Here is a 21,022-nt window from a genome sequence, read left to right as displayed (position 1 = left end):
CACTCTCTGTTACTATACAAATGTCTTTCCGGTCAAGGGCTTGCAATTTTAAGTTTTAATCTTCATGTGGCGAAATAATATGTGCCACAGTCTTGGCAGGTGGGGGGCTTGCCTGACACTGATTTGAATATGGCCATAACTACACTTTGCCTCCCCCCCCCCCCCACCCCCAAAATAACTCTTGACTCCCTTGTAGATCAAAAATCTGTCTAACTTGGCCTTGAACATATTCAATGACCCAGCCTCCACTGCTCTCTGGGGAAGAGAATTCCCAAGAGTAATGACCCTCTGATAGAAGAAATTCCTCCACATCTCTGTCTTAAAAGGGAGAGCTCTTATTTTGAAACTCTGCCTCCTAGTTCTAGATTCCCCCACAAGGAGAAACATCCAGTCAGCACCTATCCTGTCAAGCCCCCTCAGAATCTTATATTTATTTAGAGATACAGCACTGAAACAGGCCCTTTGGCCCACCGAGTCTGTGCCGACCAACAACCATCCATTTATACTAACCCTACAGTAATCCCATATTCCCTATCACCTTCCTACACTAGGGGCAATTTACAATGGTCAATTTACCCATCAACCTGCAAGTCTTTGGCTGTGGGAGGAAACCGGAGCACCTGGCGAAAACCCACACAGTCACAGGGAGAACTTGCAAACTCCGTACAGGCAGTACCCAGAATCGAACCCGGGTCCCTGGAGCTGTGAGGCTGCAGTGCTAATCACTGCGCCACTGTGCCGCCCCAATAATAATCTATGTGGCAGTCTCATTCATTATACAATACTCAAGCATCACTTTTGGGTGTATTGTATTCAAGAGAAATACACACAAAAAAAGTTAACACTAGACTTGCTTGGCATACTAGCAACAAAAAAAAAAATCAATGCAAAAAACAGCAAGGAACCAGTACATCACAACCATCAGTATATCACTCCCACGGTTGAGAGCTCAGTACTTGGGCCAGAAACAGACACCATTTGATGCAGCAAAATCTATAACCGTATTGTTAGGTGTTTTATGAGAGTTCAAATAGCAATGGTGCAAAAACTTAACATCGACACCACTGCACTTTGCTGAAATGTTAATGACAGTAGTGTAGTATTGTCACTGCTTTTGCAAAGGCTTCTATCAGGGAATTCTTGTTCTAGCTTCTCCAAAGTTTCAGGACTAGTAGATAAAACACTGTTACAGTACTTAAGAGTTTCTTTTGGGCCTCCTTATCTCGAGAGACAATGGGTAAGCGCCTGGAGGTGGTCAGTGGTTTGTGAAGCAGCGCCTGGAGTGGCTATAAAGGCCAATTCTGGAGTGACAGGCTCTTCCACAGGTGCTGCAGAGAAATTTGTTTGTCGGGGCTGTTGTACAGTTGGCTCTCCCCTTGCGCCTCTGTCTTTTTTCCTGCCAACTACTAAGTCTCTTCGACTCGCCACAATTTAGCCCTGTCTTTATGGCTGCCCGCCAGCTCTGGCGAATGCTGGCAACTGACTCCCACGACTTGTGATCAATGTCACACAATTTCATGTTGCGTTTGCAGACGACTTAAGAGTTAGTGCTGTATAAAATCAGCATCACTTTCACAACCTAATGAGCACCCCTTCCCCCGCCCACCCCCCCCCCCCCCCCCCCCGCCTCACATACACATAAATCATAAAAGCATAGAAATTTTAAAGCCACATAAACAGGCCACTTGGCCCATCGCGTCTGTGCTGGCTGAAAAACGATCCACCTATTCTAATCCCACCTTCCAGCATTTGGTCCATAGCCCTGCAGATTACAGCACCTGAGGTACATATCCAGACTCCTTTTGAATGAGTTGAGGGTCTCTGCTTCAACTACCCTTTCAGGCAGTGAGTTCCAGACCACCACCACCTTCCGGGTGAAAAGGTTTTTCCCTCATCTCCCCTCCAATTTTTCCACCAATCACTTTAAATCTATGCCCCTCATCACTGACCTCTCTGCCATGGTGAATAGACTCTTCACCTCCACTCTATCCAGGTCCCTCAAATTTTGTACATTTCAATCAGATCTCCCCTCAGCCTTCCCTGTTCCAAGGAGAACAAACCCAGGCTATCCAATCTTTCCTCATAACTGCATTTTTCCAGTCCTGGCAACATCCTCATAAATCTCCTCTGTACCCTCTCTAGTGCAATTACATCCTTTCTGTAATGAGGTGACCAGAACTGCACACAGTACTCAAGTTGGGGCCTAACCAATACAGTTCCAGCATAATCTCCCTGCTCTTGTATTCTATACCGCGACTAATAAAGGAAAGGATTCCATATGCTTTCTTAACCACCTTATCAACATGTCCTACTACCTTCAGAGATCTGTAGACATTCACTCCAAGGTCCTTTAATTCATCTACATTTGTCAGTATTTTCCCATTAATCATGTATTCCTTTGCCTTGTTTGACCTCCCCAAATGTATCACCTCACACTTCTCCGGGTTGAATTCCATTTGCCACTATGTTTCAATAAGATGGCCTGTCATCCTTCTAAACTCCAGTGCCCAGTGAGCTAATTATTAGCTGTTCCTATTGCAGGTGTAATTAGCATTCAGCAAACTGTATACAGGAAGGATACAAGATGATCATGGAATTGTAAAAAAATAAATGCTGCATATGTACCTTCTTTGCACAGCTGCAGTGGAGTATCTTTTTACATGGCAGATTGAGAAATAATTGCCAGTGTCTGGTTGTTTGGCATCCTTCCATCTATGAAAAACGATGGACGCACAGCAAACAATCCATTTAAGTTGGCTGTCTTCTCTTGGTGCACCTTTATTGATGGCTGTGAAGGCCAATCCTTGAGAGGCAGGCTCTGCCACAAATGCTGCACATGAAGCTGCCGAGTGATGTTGGGTTGTTGTTTTTGTTGGCGTCTGTTGCCAAGCTGCTGTAGCAACTGGTCATAGTGGTAGTTCACACCAGTCCACAGAATGTGTCGCCATTTTTCTCTTTCACCAGCTAGTGACTCCCAAGTGCGATAGTCAACATTTAGGGCCTTCATGTCACGCTTGCAAGCATCCTTGAAATGGAGCTTTGGAGCTCCACTGGCACTGGTCCCGGCCCCCTCACCATACAGAAGGCCCTTGGGTATGCGACTGCCTTCCATCCTGCGGACATGTCCGATCCACCGACGTTTGATTAGTGCCAACACACTTGGGAGCTCTGCCTTTGCAACGACTGCCACATTTGTAATTTTGTCCTGTCAGATATGCCCATAATATGCTGCGGACAGCAAAGCTGGCAATTATTGAACTTTTCCTGGTAGCTGTAAGTTGCCCATGTTTCAAGTCATACAGCAAGATGCTGAGAACACAGGCCTTATAAACCATCAGCTTGGTCCCAAAGATCAGCTTGGTGCTATTGCATGCGTGTTTTGCAAGTTGACCAAAGGTGGTAGCTGCTTTCCCTATGAGTGTATTGAGCTATGCATCAAGGGATAGAGTGTCTGTCACTGTGGACCCACTATGGGTAGCAGAATTTGCTAACCACTTCCAGTGGGGTGTTGTTTACTGTGACCAGGGGCAGAGATGCAACACCTTGTCCCATGATCATGGTTTTCTGATGCTTATAGTCAAGGAGAACAAGTTGCAGGCACAAGAGAGACAGTCCATGAGTCTTGTAGTTGAGTTTCTGTATGTGCGACTAGCGCAGCATTAGCGTTGAGTTCGCTGATCAGGATGTGATGTGTTTTTGTCTTTGCTTTCAGCTTTGATAGATTGTACAGCTTGCTATCTGACCTAGTGTGCATGTAGACGCATTCCATATCTGCAGGGAGAGCGAAGGTCAGGAGCATGGAGAAGATGATGCCAAACAGAGTGGGGGCTTGGACACAATCCTGTTTCACTCCATTCTTCACTCTGAAACTGTCGGAAGTGAAGCCATCAAACTGTACAGTGCTGTGCATGTTGTCATAGAAGGAGCAGATGAGACTGATGAGCTTCAATGGGTAGTCAGTTTTTCCCAGAATCTTGCAGTGCTCTGTTCTGCTGACTCTGAATGCCTTAGTGAGATCTACGAAAGTAAGGTAAAGGGGTATACTCTGTTCCCTGCACTTCTCTTGTAGCTGGCATATGGAGAAGATCATATCCACAGTAAATCTGCCAGCACGAAAACCACAATGCGCTTCTGGGTACACTTGGTCTGCAAGTAAATGGAGTCCTTTAAGTATGACGCTCGCAAAGGCCTTCCATGTGATGCTAAGGAGTGAGATGCCCCTGTAGTTGCAGTCTCCTCTGTCGCCTTTGATTTTGTATAGTGTGATGATTTTGGCATTACACATCTCCTGTGGAACAGAGCCTACTTTCCAGCATATAGATACATAGAAACATAGAAAATAGGAGCAGGAGTTGGCCATTCGGCCCTTCAAGCCTGCTCCACCATTGCAAGAACAAACAAAGAACAGTACAGCACAGGAACAGGCCATTCGGCCCTCCAAGTCTGCGCCGATCTTGATGCCTGTCTAAACTAAAACCTTCTGCACTTCCGGGGACCATAGCCCTCCATCCCATCCTATTTATGTATTTGTCAAGATGCCTCTTAAACGTCGCTATTGTACCTGCTTCCACCACCTCCCCCGGCAGCACGTTCCAGGCACTCACCACCCTCTATCTAAAGAACTTGCCTCGCACATTCCCTCTAAACTTTGCCCCTCTCACCTTAAACCTATGTCCCCTAGTAACTGACTCTTCCACCCTGGGAAAAAGCTTCTGACTATCCACTCTGTCCATGCCGCTCATAACTTTGTAAACCTCTATCATGTCGCCCGTCCACCCCCGTCGTTCCAGTGAAAACAATCCGAGTTTATCCAACCTCTCCTCATAGCTAATGCCCTCCAGACCAAGCAACATCCTGGTAAACCTCTTCTGTACCCTCTCCAAAGCCTCCACGTCCTTCTGGCAGTGTGGCAACCAGAATTGCACGCAATATTCTAAGTGTGGCCTAACTAAAGTTCTGTACAGCTGCAGCATGACTTGCCAATTTTTATACTCTATGCCCCGACCGATGAAGGCAAGCATGCCGTATGCCATTCATTATGATCATGGCTGATTATCCAACTCAGTAGCCTGTTCCCACTTTCGCCCCATACCCTTTGATCCCTTTAGACCCAAGAGCTAAATCTAACTCCTTCTTGAAAACATCGAATGTTTTGGCCTCAACTGCTTTCTATGATAGCAAATTCCACAGGTTCACCACTCTCTGGGTGAAGAGATTTCTCCTCATCTCAGTCCTGAAAGGTTTACCCCATATCCTTAGACTATGACCCCTGGTTCTGGACTCCCCCACCATCGGGAACATCCTTCCTGCATCTATCCTGTCAAGTCCTGGTAGAATTTTATAGGTTTCTGAGATCCTCCTTCACTCTTCTGAACCGACTCAATCTCTCCTCATAAATCAGTCCTGACATCCCAGGAATCAGTCTGGTAAACCTTCGCTGCACCCTCTATAGCAAGAACATCCTTCTTCAGATAAGGAGACCAAAACTGCACACAATATTCCAGGTGTGGCCTCACCAAGACCCTGTATAATTGCAGCAAGACATCCCTGTTTCTGTACTCGAATCCTCTCGCTATGAAGGCCAACATTCCATTTGCCTTTTTTACAGCCTGTTGGACCTGCATGCTTACCTTCAGCGACTGGTGTACGAGAACACACAGGTCTCGCTGCATATTCCCCTCCTCAGTTTATAGCCATTCAGATAATCTGCCTTCCTGTTTTTGCTACCAAAGTGGATAACCTCACATTTATCCACATTATACTGCATCTGCCATGCATTAGCCCACTCACTCAATTTGTCCAAATTGCCCTGAAGCCTCTCTGCATCCTCCTCACAACTCACCCTCCCACACAGTTTTGTCTCATCTGCACATTTGGAGATATTACATTTAGTTCCCTCATCTAAATCATTAATATATATTGTGAATAGCTGGGGTCCTAGCATCGATCCCTGCGGTTCCCCACTAATCACTGCCTGCCATTTGGGAAAAGACCCATTTATCCCTATTCTTTGTTTCCTGTCTGCCAGCCAATTTTCTATCCATCGCAATACACTACCCCCAATCCCACGCGCTTTAATTTTACATACTAATCTCTTATGTGGGACTTTGTCGAAAGCCTTCTGGAACTCCAAATAAACCACATCCACTGGCTCCCCCTTATCAACTCTACTAGTTACATCCTTGAAGAATTCTAGTAGATTTGTCAAGCATGATTTCCCTTTCATAAATCCATGTTGACTCTGTCCGATTCTACCACTGTTCTCTAAGTGCTCTGCTATAAAATCGTTGATAATGGACTCTAGAATTTTCACCACTACTGAAGTCAGGCTGACTGGTCTATAATTCCCTGCTTTCTCTCTACCTCCCTTTTTAAATAGTGGGGTTACATTAGCTGCCCTCCAATCTGTAGGGACTGTTCCAGAGTCTATAGAATCTTGGAAGATGACCACCAATGCATCCACTGTTTATAGGGCCACTTCCTTAAGTACTCTGGGATGCATACCATCAGGCCTTGGGGATTTATCAGCCTTCAATCCCAACAATTTCCCCAACGCCATTTCTCTACTAATACTGATTTCCTTCAGTTCCTCTCTCTCACTAAGCCTTGTGTTCCCCAACATTTCTGGTATGATATTTGTGTCCTCCTTTGTGAAGACAGAACCAAAGTATGCATTTAGTTGGTCAATCATTTCTTTATTCCCCATAATAAATTCCCCTGTTTCTGACTATAAGGGACCTACATTTGTCTTCACCAATCTTTTTCTCTTCACATACCTATAGAAACTTTTACAGTCAGTTTTTATGTTCCCTGCAAGCTTGCTCTCGTACTCTATTTTCCCCTTCTTAATCAATCCTTTGGCCCTCCTTTGCTGAATTCTAAACTGCTCCCAATCTTCAGGTCTGTTGTTTTTCCTGGCAAATTTATATGCCTCTTCCTTGGATCTAATGCTATCTCTAATTTCCCTTGTAATCCATGGTTTGGCTACCTTTCCTGTTTTACTTTTGTGCCAGACAGGGATAACCAATTGTTGCAGTTCATCCATGCGCTCTTTAAATGTTTGCCATTGCCTATCCACCGTCATCCCTTTAAGTAACGTTTCCCAATCCGTCATGGCCAACTTGTGCCTCATATCTTCGTAGTTTCCTTTAGTAAGATTCAGGAACCTTGTCTCCAAATCGACTACGTCACTCTCCATCTTGATGAAGAATTCTATCATATTGTGGTCGTTCATCACCAAGGGGTCTCTAGTTGGTTCCTGAACATATTGGTCCAGAAAACCATTCCGTATACACTCTAAGAATTTCTGCTCTACAGTATTGTGACTAATTTGATTTGCCCAATCTATATGCAGATTAAGGTCACCCATAATTACAGATGTTCCTTTATCGCATGCATCTCTAATTTCCTGTTTAATGCCGTTCCCAACATCACCACAGCAGTTTGGGGGTATATATACAACCCCCACTTAAGTTTTTTTTTCCCCTTAGTGTTTCTCAGCTCTACCCATACAGATTCCACATCGTCTGAGCTAATATCTTACCTCACTATTGTGTTAATTTCCTCTTTAACCAGCAATGCAACCCCACCGCCTTTTACTTTTTGTCTGTCCTTCCTAAATACTTAATATCCCTGGATGTTCATTTTCCATCCCTGGCCACCTTGCAGCCATGTCTCTCTAATCCTGACTATATCATACCCGCTTACATCTATTTGCGCGATTAATTCATCCACTTTATTGCGAATGCTCTGCGAGTTAAGGCACAAAGCCTCAAGGCTTGTCTTTTTAACCTTACTTGTCCTCTTCCCGCTGTTTTTCACTGTGGCCCTGTTTGATTCTGACCCTTGATTTCTCTGCCTATCGCTTTTCTTATTCCCTTTACTGTCTTTTGTTCTTGTCTTTGATCCCCCCCTCCTCTGACTCCTTGCAAAGGTTGCTGCCATTTTAGTTTAAACCCCTGCCATTTTAGTTTAAACCCTCCCCAACCACTCCAGCAAATACTCCCCCGAGGACATCAGTCCCAGTCCTGCCCAGGTGTAACCCGTCCAGTTTGTACTGGTTCCACCTCCCCCAGAACCGGTCCCAATGCTCCAGGAATCTAAAACCCTCCCCCCTCACAGCATCTCTTCAGCCACGTATTCATGTGATATATCCTGCTATTTCTACTCTGACTAGCACGTGGCACTGGTAGTAATCCTGAGATCGCTGGCTTTGAGGTCCTTCTTTTCAACTTACTTCCGAGCTTCCTGGATAATAAAAGTGTGGCAATAGGTGGGACTTGCCGTGCTTGAGCAGCTCAGCCGGTGTCTGCTTCAATTTTAAATCTGTGTGAAGGGCCAAGGCTAATGATGCCTCCACAACCACCATCAAGGTGGGAAGCTTAGATAAATCAAGATGTTGTGGTTAGGTGATACTCGTGTGAGTTTATAATAGAAAGGTCCTTTGAGAAGAGTGAGCTGGAAGGAATGGGAGTTAGTGTGATATGTCTTTATTTCAACACAACGAGACTGCAGGAAGAAAAGGCATGCAGAGGAGCAAGTATCGTTCTACCAATGAAGAATAACTACTAAAGAGACCAGAATGGAACTGAGTAGAAATTTCCAGAAGACAGGATTTCATAGCTGATTAAGCAGCTACTGTCGCTGGAGCAGAGGGAACAAGTGATGAGAAATCAATAGTTGGAGTGGAGGCTCCTGCTGGGATGCAAGGCTGGAGGATGTCCCTAACACAGGTTGGGATGAAGACATGGAGATTTTTGAAACCAAGTTGGATAATGTTGAAGGGAACATGCTAGTGTTCAAGGTGCTTGAAAAGGACTGGACAACAGCAATGAAGTCTTTAAGGGATTTGAGAGGGTGGATGTAAAAATGAGAATTCCACATATTGGGGAGTCCAAAACTAGGGGCCATAAATATGATAGTCATTCATAAATCCAATAAGGAAATCAGGAGAAACTTCACCCAAAATGTGGAACATGGCTAAAAGCATAGATGCATTTAAGGAAAAGTTAGATAAACATGAGGGAGAAAGAAACAGAAGAGTATGCTGAAATAAAAACAAGAAATGCTGGAAATACTCAGTAGGTCTGTCAGCATCTGTGGAGCTAACCTTTCATATCAGTAACCCTTCTTCAGAACTGGCAAATATTAAAAATGTAAACGGTTATAAGCAAGTAAAGCGGGGGTGGGACGAGATAACAAAGGAGAAGGTGTAGATCGGACAAGGTCACAGAATAGCTGACCAGAAGGTTGTGGAGCAAAAGCAAACAATATGTTAATGGTGTGTTGAAAGACAAAGCATGAATACAGATAGGGTGTTAAAGGACTGAAATTGAACAGCCGCAAGTACAAACATGAAAAAAAACAGTGGGTAAGCAAACTGAACAAACTAAGATGAAATAAAATAAAATAAACATACAAAATATATTAACAAAAAGGAAAAGAAAATAATAACTAAAATAAAAGTAAAATGGAGGGCCCGCCATGCTCTAAAATTATTGAACTTCGTGTTCAATCTGGCAGGCTGTAGTGTGCCTAATTGGTAAATGAGATGCTGTTCCTCGAGCTTGCGTTGATGTTCACTGGAACACTGCAGCAATCCCAGGACAGAAATGTGGGCATGAGAGCAGGGGGGAGCAGGAACGCAAGCTCGAGCTATAGCAAGCACCAGTAGCTGATGGGGACTAACTGCAAATTGATCGAACAAGGCAGCTGATATAAAAGCAAAATACTGCCGATGCTGGAAATCTGAAATAAAAAACAGGAAATGCTGGAAATACTCAGCAGGTCTGGTAGCATCTCTGGAGAGAGAAGCAGAGTTAATGTTTCAGGTCAGTGACCCTTCATCAGAACTGGCAGAGCCGGAAATGTAATAGGTTTTAAGCAAGTAAAGCGGGGATGAGGCAAGAGATAACAAAAGAGAAGATGTTGATAGGACAAGGTCACAGAGAATAACTGACCAGAAGGTCATGGAGCAAAGGCAAACGGTATGTTAATAGTGTGGTGAAAGACAAAGTGTTAGTGCAGAGAGGGTGTTAATGGACAGAAAACTGAACAGCTAGCCCCAAGCACAAACATGGAAAAAAAAGTGGGTAGGCACAGTAGAAACAAACTAAAATAAAATAAACACACAAAAAATTAAAAATAACTAAAAATAAAAAGGGGGAGCCCGTCATGCTCTGAAATTATTGAACTCAATGTTCAGTCTGGCAGGCTAGTCGGTAAATGAAATGCTGTTCCTCGAGCTTGCGTTGATGATCAGTGGAACACTGGAGCAATTCCAGGACACAGATGTGGGCATGAGAGCAGGGGCGAGTGTTGAAATGGCAAGCAACCGGAAGCTCGGGGTAATGTTTTTGGATTGAGCAGAGGTGTTCTGCAAAGCGATCACCCAATCTGCATCTGGTCTCCTCAGTGTAGAGGAGACCACATTGTGAGCAGCGAATACAGTATACTAAATTGAAAGAAGTACAAGTAAATGGCTGCTTCACCTGAAAGGAGTGTTTGGGGCCAGGGGTAGTGAGGAGAGATGAGGTAAATGGGCAGGTATTACACCTCCTGTGATCGCAGGGGAAGGTGCTGTGGGAAGGGGATGAGGTGGTGGGGGTAATGGAGTGGATCAAGGTGTCGCGGAGGGAACGATCCCTTTGGCATGCTGACGGGAGGGGACGATACATTTGGGTGTGGCATCGTGCTGGAGGTGGCGGAAATGGTGGAGGTTGGTCCTGTGGATGTGGAGGTTGGTGGGGTGGAAAGTGAGAACAAGGGGAACCTGTCGCGGTTCTTGGAGGGAGGGGTAGGGGTGAGGATAGAGGTGCGGGAAATGGGCCGGACACGGTTGAGGGCCCTGTCAACCACTGGGGAAGAGTCCTCGGTTGAGGAAAAAAGACATCTCCGAAGCGCTGTCACGGAAGGTTGCATCATCGGAACAGATGCGTCAGTGACGGACAAACTGGGAGAATGGAATGGAGTCCTTACAGGAGTCAGTGTGAAGAAGTATAGTCGAGGTAGCTGTGGGAGTCGGTGGGCTTATAATGAATATTAGTAGACAGCCTATCCCCAGAGATGGAGACAGAGAAGTCGAGGAAGGGAAGTGTCAGTGATGGACCATGCAAAGGTGAGAGAAGGGTGGAAATTGGAAGCAGTTGATAAAGTTTTCCAGTTCTGGGTGGGAGCAGGAAAAGGCACCGAAACAGTCATCAATGTTCTGGAAAGAGAATTGGGGGAGGGGGCCTGAGTAGGACTGGAATTAGGAATGTTCAACATATCTCACAAAAAGACAGGCATAACTAGGACCTATGCAGGTACTCAAAGCAACACCTTTTACTTGCAGGAAGTGAGTGGAGTTAAAGGAGAAGTTGTTCAGTGTGAGAACAAGTTTAACCCAGCGCAGGAGAGTCGTGGTGGATGGGGACTGGTTGGGCCTCTCTTCAAGGAAGAGGTGGAGAGCCCTCAAACAGTCCTGGTGGGGGATGGAGGTGTAGAGAGATTGGACGTCCATAGTGAAGAGGAGGCGGTTGGGGCCAGGAAACTGGGAGTTGTCAAAATGGCGTAGGGCGTCGGAACAGTCACGGATGTAGGTGGGAACAGACTGGACCAGGGGAGAAAAGATGGAGTCAAGATAGGAAGAAATAACTTCAGTGGGGCAGGAACAGGCTGAAACAATGGGTCTGCTGGGACAGTCCTGTCGTGGATTTTGGAAAGGAGATCGAAGCGGGCTCTCTGGGGTTCCGGGACAATGAGGTTGGAAGCTGCAGAGGGAAGATTTCCAGAAGAGATGATGTCAGTGACAGTCCTGTGGACAATTGCTTGATGTTCGGTGCTGGGGCCATGGTCCGGGGGAAGTAGGAAGAAGTGTCTGAGGGTTGGCGCTGAGCCTCTGCAAGGTAGAAGTCAGTACGCCAGACAGCAACAGCACCACCCTTGTCTGCAGGTTTGATGACTATGTGGGGTTAGACCTGAGAGAACGGAGTGCAGCAAGTTCAGAGGGCGACAGGTTAGAATGAGTGAGGGGGGACAGAGAAACTGAGATGGCTGATGTCTCGCCGACAGTTGTCAGTGTAAAGATCATTAAGGCAGCTGGTATGTTAGTGTTAATTAAACGATGCATTGTTACAGTGCTAATATGACATTGGAAACCAGGCTGTATGTGATTACTTGCCCTGCACAATTCTGTATTATGCTGTGTCTTTAATTGGATGATTGACACCTATGACTTTAGAGGCTTTTGGACTAACTTACTACTAGCGAATTCACTCTCTGAACCTGACAGGAAATCCGAACACCATGGATTGAATAGAGATTTCTATTATACACATATAATCTTTGCAGTTGGCAGATCTGTCATAAAACCACCACTGTGCCATTTGCCAAAAATAAATCCAAGTAGTTCTAGCTTCTGTGGTCTATTGGTACTTTTTTTTTTTCAGAGGCAGGAGAATGTGGTGAACAAACCATAATTAGAAGTGGGTAGCTCTTGATCCTGAGCACAAGATCTCAAAAGATGTGGACAGAAATTCTCAAATTGGCTTACCAGGCAACAGTGGAAAACCTGCAGCGTTGAAGCTGAAAGGCTTAGACTAGCGTTAGAGGAGGCAAGGTTTCTGGTCATAGCAGGCTTTGTCTGCTCATGAAAATAGTCTTTCCAGACTGAAGTCTTGGAAGAAAGCCAAAACAGGACTGCAATTTTGATTTTAAGATAGAGTGTACTGCTGTTAATTCATGTCTTGTTTGGGAGGGGGTGATTTAAAATTGAATTATCTGGTAATTTGAATTAAGCAATTTAAATAAAATGACGTAAAACTGAACCGACATAAGAATTAAGTGACTTTGAATTAGCAGCATTATGCTGTTCAGATCCATGCTGGAAATGGAAGATACTCATTTGCTGAGTAGAAATTTTGTTTTTTCAAATAAAAAAAAAACTACACTAGTGGGTATGAGGGAGCACTGCAACAGACTGTAGAGAAACTGAATTGTTAGATCAGCTGAGATATAAAAGTACAAAATATCCACGGTAGATATGTAAACTGACTTGTGTTAAACTGGCAAGCTGCTTTGTTCAGTTTCGCCAAAGATAGAAAATAGTTTGTCTCTAGCTATTTGAGTGACACTTCCAGACTGGACTAAGACATATTCTACCTCTTCCTGGCTGTATTTACTGTCTTGAACAACATATTAAGGTGTACTGAATGAGCTCACACTGAAGAGTGCCTGCAGAGTCTGATCGACAGGTTTGCGGCTGCCTGCAACAAATTTGGCCTAACCATCAGCCTCAAGAAAACGAACATCATGGGGCAAGACGTCAGAAATGCTCCATCCATCAATATTGGCGACCACGCTCTGGAAGTGGTTCAAGAGTTCACCTACCTAGGCTCAACTATCACCAGTAACCTGTCTCTAGATGCAGAAATCAACAAGCGCATGGGAAAGGCTTCCACTGCTATGTCCAGACTGGCCAAGAGAGTGTGGGAAAATGGCGCACTGACACAGAACACAAAAGTCCGAGTGTATCAGGCCTGTGTCCTCAGTACCTTGCTCTATGGCAGCGAGGCCTGGACAACATATGTCAGCCAAGAGCGACGTCTCAATTCATTCCATCTTCGCTGCCTCCGGAGAATACTTGGCATCAGGTGGCAGGACCGTATCTCCAACACAGAAGTCCTCGAGGCGGCCAGCATCCCCAGCTTGTACACACTACTGAGTCAGCGGCGCTTGAGATGGCTTGGCCATGTGAGCCGCATGGAAGATGGCAGGATCCCCAAAGACACATTGTACAGCGAGCTCGCCACTGGTATCAGACCCACCGGCCGTCCATGTCTCCGCTTTAAAGACGTCTGCAAACGCAACATGAAATCCTGTGACATTGATCACAAGTCGTGGGAGTCAGTTGCCAGCGTTCGCCAGAGCTGGCGGGCAGCCATAAAGGTGGGGCTAAAATGTGGCGAGTCGAAGAGACTTAGTAGTTGGCAGGAAAAAAGACAGAGGCGCAAGGGGAGAGCCAACTGTGCAACAGCTTCAACAAACAAATTTCTCTGCAGCACCTGTGGAAGAGCCTGTCACTCTAGAATTGGCCTTTATAGCCACTTCAGGCGCTTCTTCACAAACCACTGACCACCTCCAGGCGCGTATCCATTGTCTCGAGATAAGGAGGCCCAAAAGAAAAAAAGAACTGAATGAGCTTGACTGTCAACTGGAAACCAACACATTTATCCTGAATCTTTCAGTCACTTAGATGAACAGTTGAAATGAGTATTTAATCTACAGTGTGACAAGATTGCTAAATGATTTTATGCCTTTTTAGGGGGGTGGGGTGCTAGGAAATTCCACTATTAGTTGGTAGTTCTCTAAGAATTGACATACACTGACTTTTAAAGGGTTTCGTTCCATACCTTGGAGTAATCTGCTTTTGCTTTAACGCCAGCCTCTTAATGGATTAATCTGTTAATTATATGATGTTTCTGTTCTAGCATCTCCTGAAATCACTGGTCACAAGAGGAGTGAGAATAAGAATGAGGGACAAAGTGCCCTCATGTACTGCAAGTCTGTAGGATACCCACATCCTTTTTGGACCTGGCGCAAGAAGGTGAATGACGAATTTGTGGTAAGTTCACTGTACTGAAATTCATGAGTATGATGGAGTACTTACCATTCTCATTTTCTGGTAACTTGATTTCAAATCCTTCACTGAATAATGGTGTGATTTGAGCTCTAATATTTGACTTTAAAAATCTCCTGGTAAATCTTTTAATGTCAGTAACTAGTGATGCCATGCGTCGGGGGAGTGAGGCAGAAGGGAGAGCTAGCGTTGTCGATGTAAAAGTGGATTTGTAGCATGTGGGGGAGGAACTGGTGGTGTGCTATGAATGACCTAAAAGAAAGAAGTGGTGACTGGTCCTCAATTTAGGTTTAATCAGGCGACTTGGAAAATGTCTCTCTTTTTGTCTGTATCGTTCTCTAACATTGTTAGAGACAGTGAAGTTTGTAATCGAGCTCAGGAGTAGGCAACTGACATAGTTTTGGAAGTAAATTGGTGTAGAACCATTTTAGATGACCTTACTTAAACTGGACAACAGGAAAGACAAGAGGGACAATTTTCCTTCCTGCACCTGGGCACTAGTCGAATGCAGCATGCCTGAGGTTCTCACAGCCTGATATAACTTAAACCTGCCTGTGCTTGTGGCTGCAGGGACAAGAAAATGCTCCCTGATGGAGCCCCACTCTTGATAGGGCCTAGTACCTAGATGGGGCAAAGATCAGGCTGCAGACCTGAAACCAATAACTACATTTGGCTGTGGGGCTTTCTGGCTACTGTCCAAATGCATGAGCTTTCCTTTGTTGTTCTCCTTCATTTCAAGTCTTTTCAGCAAGTTGGTTGAGGTTAATGTTGATATGTTTTCCTACCACAGAGTGGCACTAAATTGCAGTTTTTAAGTCATGCACAACAGGATGAATTCCCTCTGCCATACAACAGATAAAAATGCATACCTCCAAGTAGAAAACAGCAAGTTTGTCAATTTTAATTTCATTTCTCATCCCCAATGGTAGGAACTGAATAACGCTAGTAGTCGCTATTTCATCACAAACAAAGACAACTACACAGAACTGATTATTGAGAACCTGCACATCCAGAACGATCCAGGCGAATACTTGTGCAATGCTTCTAATTACATTGGATACAACACTGTCGTCACTGTCCTGCGTGTCCGCAGCCACCTTGCGCCTCTCTGGCCCTTCCTAGGGGTTGTGGCAGAAATCATAATTCTGGTCATCATCATTGTCGTATATGAGAAGCGAAAGAGACCAGATGAGGTCCCTGACGGTAAGATCCTTTCTTCAAATGTTTTGCTCCATTACTGCTTACTTAACCCATTTGGTACTAACGTACTAACACAGTTACATGTGTTGTAATACTCTTGTTTCCAGCGTCTAATATTAAATGGGTTAATTAGAGAGCTAAGGCATTCATATCCCATTTGCATATTTTAAGAGATTGTTCATTTTGATAACATTCAATTATTTTTCAATTAAAGACATGCTACAGGTAACTGTTTTCCCTTATGAATTTGACCTAAAGTCTCTGTTTTCACTTGTCATTTACTAACCAATAACTTAGATTTTCAAGAAGAAACAAAATGGTTACCATCACTTTTACAAACCTTTTCTAGTTCATCTAATTTTTGGCTCCATCCTTTATGGTCAAGGAGCATTGGCTGTTTCTTTAAAGAAGCTTGTGTATATTGTCACATGGACTCTGTTTATATGAATGAATTGTCATTCATATTCCATCATAAATTGCAAACTAGAGTACAGAAATTTGGAAAATTAAACAAGCTGATCAGGACACTGTCCATCTTTGCCAATTCAATGTAAATAATCCAAGTGTTTCACAAGGGCAGTGTTCAAGGATGCTTTGAAGATATGGTCACAAGATGGCGTTTGTTTTTTTTCTAAGTTTAAACTTGCTATTTCAGGCCCATTTCTCATCTGCCCCTCATGCCTTCTCACTCCCTCTGTGTTTGATGATGCCCCTGTCAAGCACCTTGGGATGTTTTACTATGTTAAAGATGTGATATAAATGTAAGTTGTGTCTGAATCAGCTGTGTCCTTCTGCTGTGCACTCCCCACTCCTTCCCTTTTTTATGTATATATGCGTGTCTGTGACCATTATCTTGTATTTCAGCCACACAGGACGATGAAGGCAAAGATTAAAATTTTCATTAAGGCACAAATGTTTGATACATTTCATGGAGTAGTCACATTGGGGACTATCTTACCAGTTGTTAATACCTTAATCATGAGAATATTACGTGATTATAGCTATACCCTTGAGTACTGCACCTTTCAATCCAGATGGATTGTTGCATCTGGGTACTGCTGGATTGTTTGACAAATGGTTTGTATATGTCAGGTCAAAAAACATACAGGATAGTAGGCGACTTTGCATCTTAATTTCGCCATGTGCTTTATGGCTCATCCTTTTGTTCAGCTGGACAGTATGGAACATGACATTTTAAAGGAATGTTGTTACTTTGGATCCTTCTTTTGCTCTTGTCGATACAGAACATCGGTCTTGTGAACTTAGACCATTTTGGGTGTGTCTCCATGAAGAAAAGGCTAAAGAGGCCAGTTAAAAAAGGGCAGAGCAGCGATATACGCAGGGAAAAGTGTAAATTATATCTTGAGATAGTGGAATCGAAAGGGAAAGACTCATAAAATTATTAATGTAACTGAGAAATGAAACTAATGTAAGGGCGTGCTATATCTGAAGGGTTTGCTTTCTCTTGGTTGGTTAAAGCTGCCGAACCTTACTAGAATCAAACATCTATCGCTTGGGAAGCATGGTAATCCTGTTGAAGCAGATGCTGCACACCAAAATTTGAATCCAGTTTTTGTATAGACCAGAGGGTTAATGCAAACGTTGTAGAACTTCTGTCTAAATTAGCAAAGTATTTCAAATTATCCTAGACTGCATATCTGGATTAAATTGTTCATTTTTTTGGCTTAATAGTTGATGCAATATAAACCCTTAAATCTTGACGGGATCTTGGTTTTGGTAATGAGAATTAATCTTGCATGCATAATCTCTCCAACTTTGGGGGAGTGTACAACTGGGCATATTTTGCACTGCGTTGGATGGGATTGTTATGCATAAATTAGTTGAGCCAAGGATGTGCAACTTGTGTGCAACCTCACTATTAATAGTTGATCATTTTGTGTGATTGAGGTGAAACGTGTTGCAATGATAAAAGCAACAGCCATGAAAAACTGAGTAATATTGGTTTAAATGTAGAAGAACCATTGTCATGCCTCCATCTTAGGACCACATGGTTTGGTTTTGACAGTTTGTGAGTAGAGGAAATTAGCAGGAGTCCTGGAGAAGAATTGAGCATCAACAATGTATGTGGTAGGAGGAGACCAGCTTAGAGTTGTAATCCGTCACAAGGTTTTGAAAGAAAGGAGGGAAAGAAAGCAGTGACTTGGGATTGGATGACTGCTTTCTGGAGAGAAATGGTATTGAATTTTGCATGGTCCCTTCATTAAAATAACTTCTGAAAGGGAAATGTTTTCTGTCCTCGGACATGTCCGCACCATTACTTTAGTGTACAGACAGAACAATTACTGCTTCTGCGAACCTGCAGATCTAATTCGATCATTTCATTTTCGATATTGAAAGTTCGACTGAAGTTTGTTGAATGATCAATTTACTCCTTCACTCCAACAATATTAGAATCGGATTCAACTTTTTTAAAACTAGTGATTTATAGTGGAAGATTTTGCGTGTTGTGACCTGAAAAACCTAGATGTACCAGATGCAGAAAAATTTATGCACTTCAGATGTAACACCTTGTATGAAATCTGTTAATGGTAGTCTTGATTCTGGTGAACAGTGTTATTCAGGAAGTCTTGAGTTTGGAAAAGACAGGTTTGAAACAAATCAGTTATATGGTGGCTTGCTTTTTGGCTTTGGAGGTTAAATACTCACTTTCTCCAGTCATCCTTATTTTTGTTGACTATCTTATTTTCTAAATTTGCACATCAGTTTGTTTATAATTGTTGTTTTATATTTCTCTGCTCTCGAGAACTCTTGAGTGGAGCAGTTGTTAGGTTGGAAATGTCTCCCTTAAGGCCTCTGCTTCTTGCAGCCAATGCTTGAAAACTGTTATTCAGGTCAGAACGTTGATCAGCCTTAATACAAATGAAGCATTCTTGCCAGTAAAACGCTTCAAAAAAAAAAGTGCATCATTCAATTGATGGTACAGTAACATTCCTTTTGCTGCAATGGTTACAATGCATCAAACAAAAATTATTCTGGTATAATAGCTGGGTTAATTTTATCAGATCCTGGATAGCAGTTTTCATAGTGATCAGTGTCCATTTTAGCTGTACCGTTTTATATCGATAACTCTGCATATTATACCTAGAATTTAAACTTTTAATACAGGTTATTGCAAAAAAGGCAAAATAGGTTGCCTTGTAAATGACATTACTGAAAGGTTCAGTCAAAGATTAGAGCATTCACATATTTAGAAGACTTGCTGATATTTTGAATTTTTTTTGTTATAAGTGCCACGAGTTCGAATAATACTGCACATGATAACTATTGAAATATGATTTTCATTTTCTCTGGAGGTTGCTTATTTCATTTTTTTCAGCAAGAATGTCATCCCAACTTTTTCTGCTGTTGTGTGTATAGTGAACTTGGACCATATTTTCAGAAATACATTCCTTTCCCTCAGAGTTTTCACCGTGACCCTACCAATATGGTTATAGCAGAGGTGCATTTAAAGCGAAATAAAATAAAAGTACCACACATTTGATTCTTGTGTGAAAAAAGTAATACATTTATTCAGAAGTTCTTAGATGGTGCAGTATTAACCTGCCCCCCCCCCCAGAAGAATAATCTGAAATGTGGAAAAGCCTTATTTAGAGCCATTTTAGACTAGACAACAGGATAAATGGAGGCTATTTTTTTTTGAGAGCAAAAATGACTCCCAATCAAGAATTTAAATTGCATTTCTTGCTCAGATTGTTAAATGATCAAATCAGACTAAAATAGTTGAGAATAGTTTTGAAGAAAAATGAGTCCATGACAAAACGGACCCATTTTTAGTAAATTTCATATCTCGTATAATTGTATATTTTTATGATAGACAAGTGCAAAGTTTAGACTTTGTTTTGGAGGAATATTTTTCAGTTAATATTTCAAAACCCTATCACAAAAGTGCCTTTGTTTTGTTTCATCCATGGAACAGTAACTGAGAGGACTACAGACTCACCATTACCGAGAGCACAGCCCATTGCACTGATGTGGCGCCACAATTTAAAATTAACCGTTTTTTTCTCTGACCCAGAAAAGAGTAATCAAAGCTGCATAAGTTGATTTTTGTTTTAAACTATTTGGATAGAGCCTGGATACTGTCAACCTGCTCCGAAATGCCATTGCTTTGTTAACTACAGTCTGTTAAACCAAGATAAGCCATTTTCAGAACAACATCGGGATAGTTTCAGTGACACCACTTAGTTACTTCAAGTAAACTAATTCAGGAGTCCAGATCCAGGTTTAATCACGCTAAAACAATGCTTTGGATAATTTTTAAAACTGAAATTTTGCTGGGTTCAAATCTGCCTTCAGAGGTGTTGTCTGTTTCAGTTTATTAAAGTACTACACCGTTCTTTGTGCATAATGGAATGCAAAGCTGAGCATAAACTTCCGTGTCAGCATTCAGTGTAAAACTTTACACGATTATCTTTTTTTAAAAAAATGGTCAATATTTCACGCTAAGCATTAAAACAGAAATGGAGAAATCTGGAGAATATCTTGAATTTCATTTGCAATATTCTCTTTAAACAAAAAAAAATTTTTTCGATGTGCCTTCATTTTGTTACAGAATTGCTACAGTGAATCTCAAGGTGTTGAGAGCACATTTATTGCAGAACTCTTAAATTCAGCATAATTCTGTAGACTCGTGCTTGAATAACCATCTAACATACTGTTTGCAACTGCAGCTGAAATTACTAGCTCTTGACCTTAATGCTGCAGGTACTCTGCAAAAGCAAAATACTGCAGATGCTAGAAATTTGAAATAAAAACAGAAAAAACTGGAAATACTCAGCAAGTCTGGCAGCATCTATGGAGAGAGAAACAGAACTAATGTTTCAGGTTGTTAATTTTGTTTCTCTCTCCACAGATGCTGCCAGAACTGCTGAGTATTCCAGCATTTTCTGTTTTTACTGCAGGTGCCCAACGTGCTTTAATGTTTTTCACAATTGATTTGAAGCACATGAAATCCATGACTAATTTTTGTAAAATTGATTTGACCCACAAATTAAATTACTTCTACTTGATGAGCGTCTTCAAATATCATTTTTTGGTTTTGAGGTGCATTGTTTTTGGAAGGTGAAGGGGAAATTTTTTTTTATATAGCTCCAAATATATGGCATGATTTAGGTGCATACCCATTAAGAGTTCATTGAAGAATTCACACATTTATATTTTCTTCTGTTTGGCCAGGACAGGCAC

At 42.7% G+C, this 21,022-nt stretch overlaps 1 protein-coding gene across 1 annotated transcript in view; it reads left to right on the top strand.

The window, feature by feature from the left end:
• LOC137350641 (neuroplastin-like) overlaps positions 1 to 21,022 on the top strand; it is an 83,993-nt gene that overhangs the window by 50,046 nt on the left and 12,925 nt on the right. The window contains exons 4-5 of the mRNA XM_068015423.1: positions 14,469 to 14,602; positions 15,547 to 15,820. Coding sequence (XP_067871524.1) covers positions 14,469 to 14,602; positions 15,547 to 15,820 — 408 coding nt within the window. The remainder of the gene's footprint in view (positions 1 to 14,468; positions 14,603 to 15,546; positions 15,821 to 21,022) is intronic.

The sequence above is a fragment of the Heterodontus francisci genome, chromosome 35, assembly GCF_036365525.1.
Source record: "Heterodontus francisci isolate sHetFra1 chromosome 35, sHetFra1.hap1, whole genome shotgun sequence".
Taxonomy (NCBI): domain Eukaryota; kingdom Metazoa; phylum Chordata; class Chondrichthyes; order Heterodontiformes; family Heterodontidae; genus Heterodontus; species Heterodontus francisci.
The sequence above is the reverse complement of the archived record's forward strand: the minus strand, read 5'-3'. Positions and strand labels throughout refer to the sequence as shown.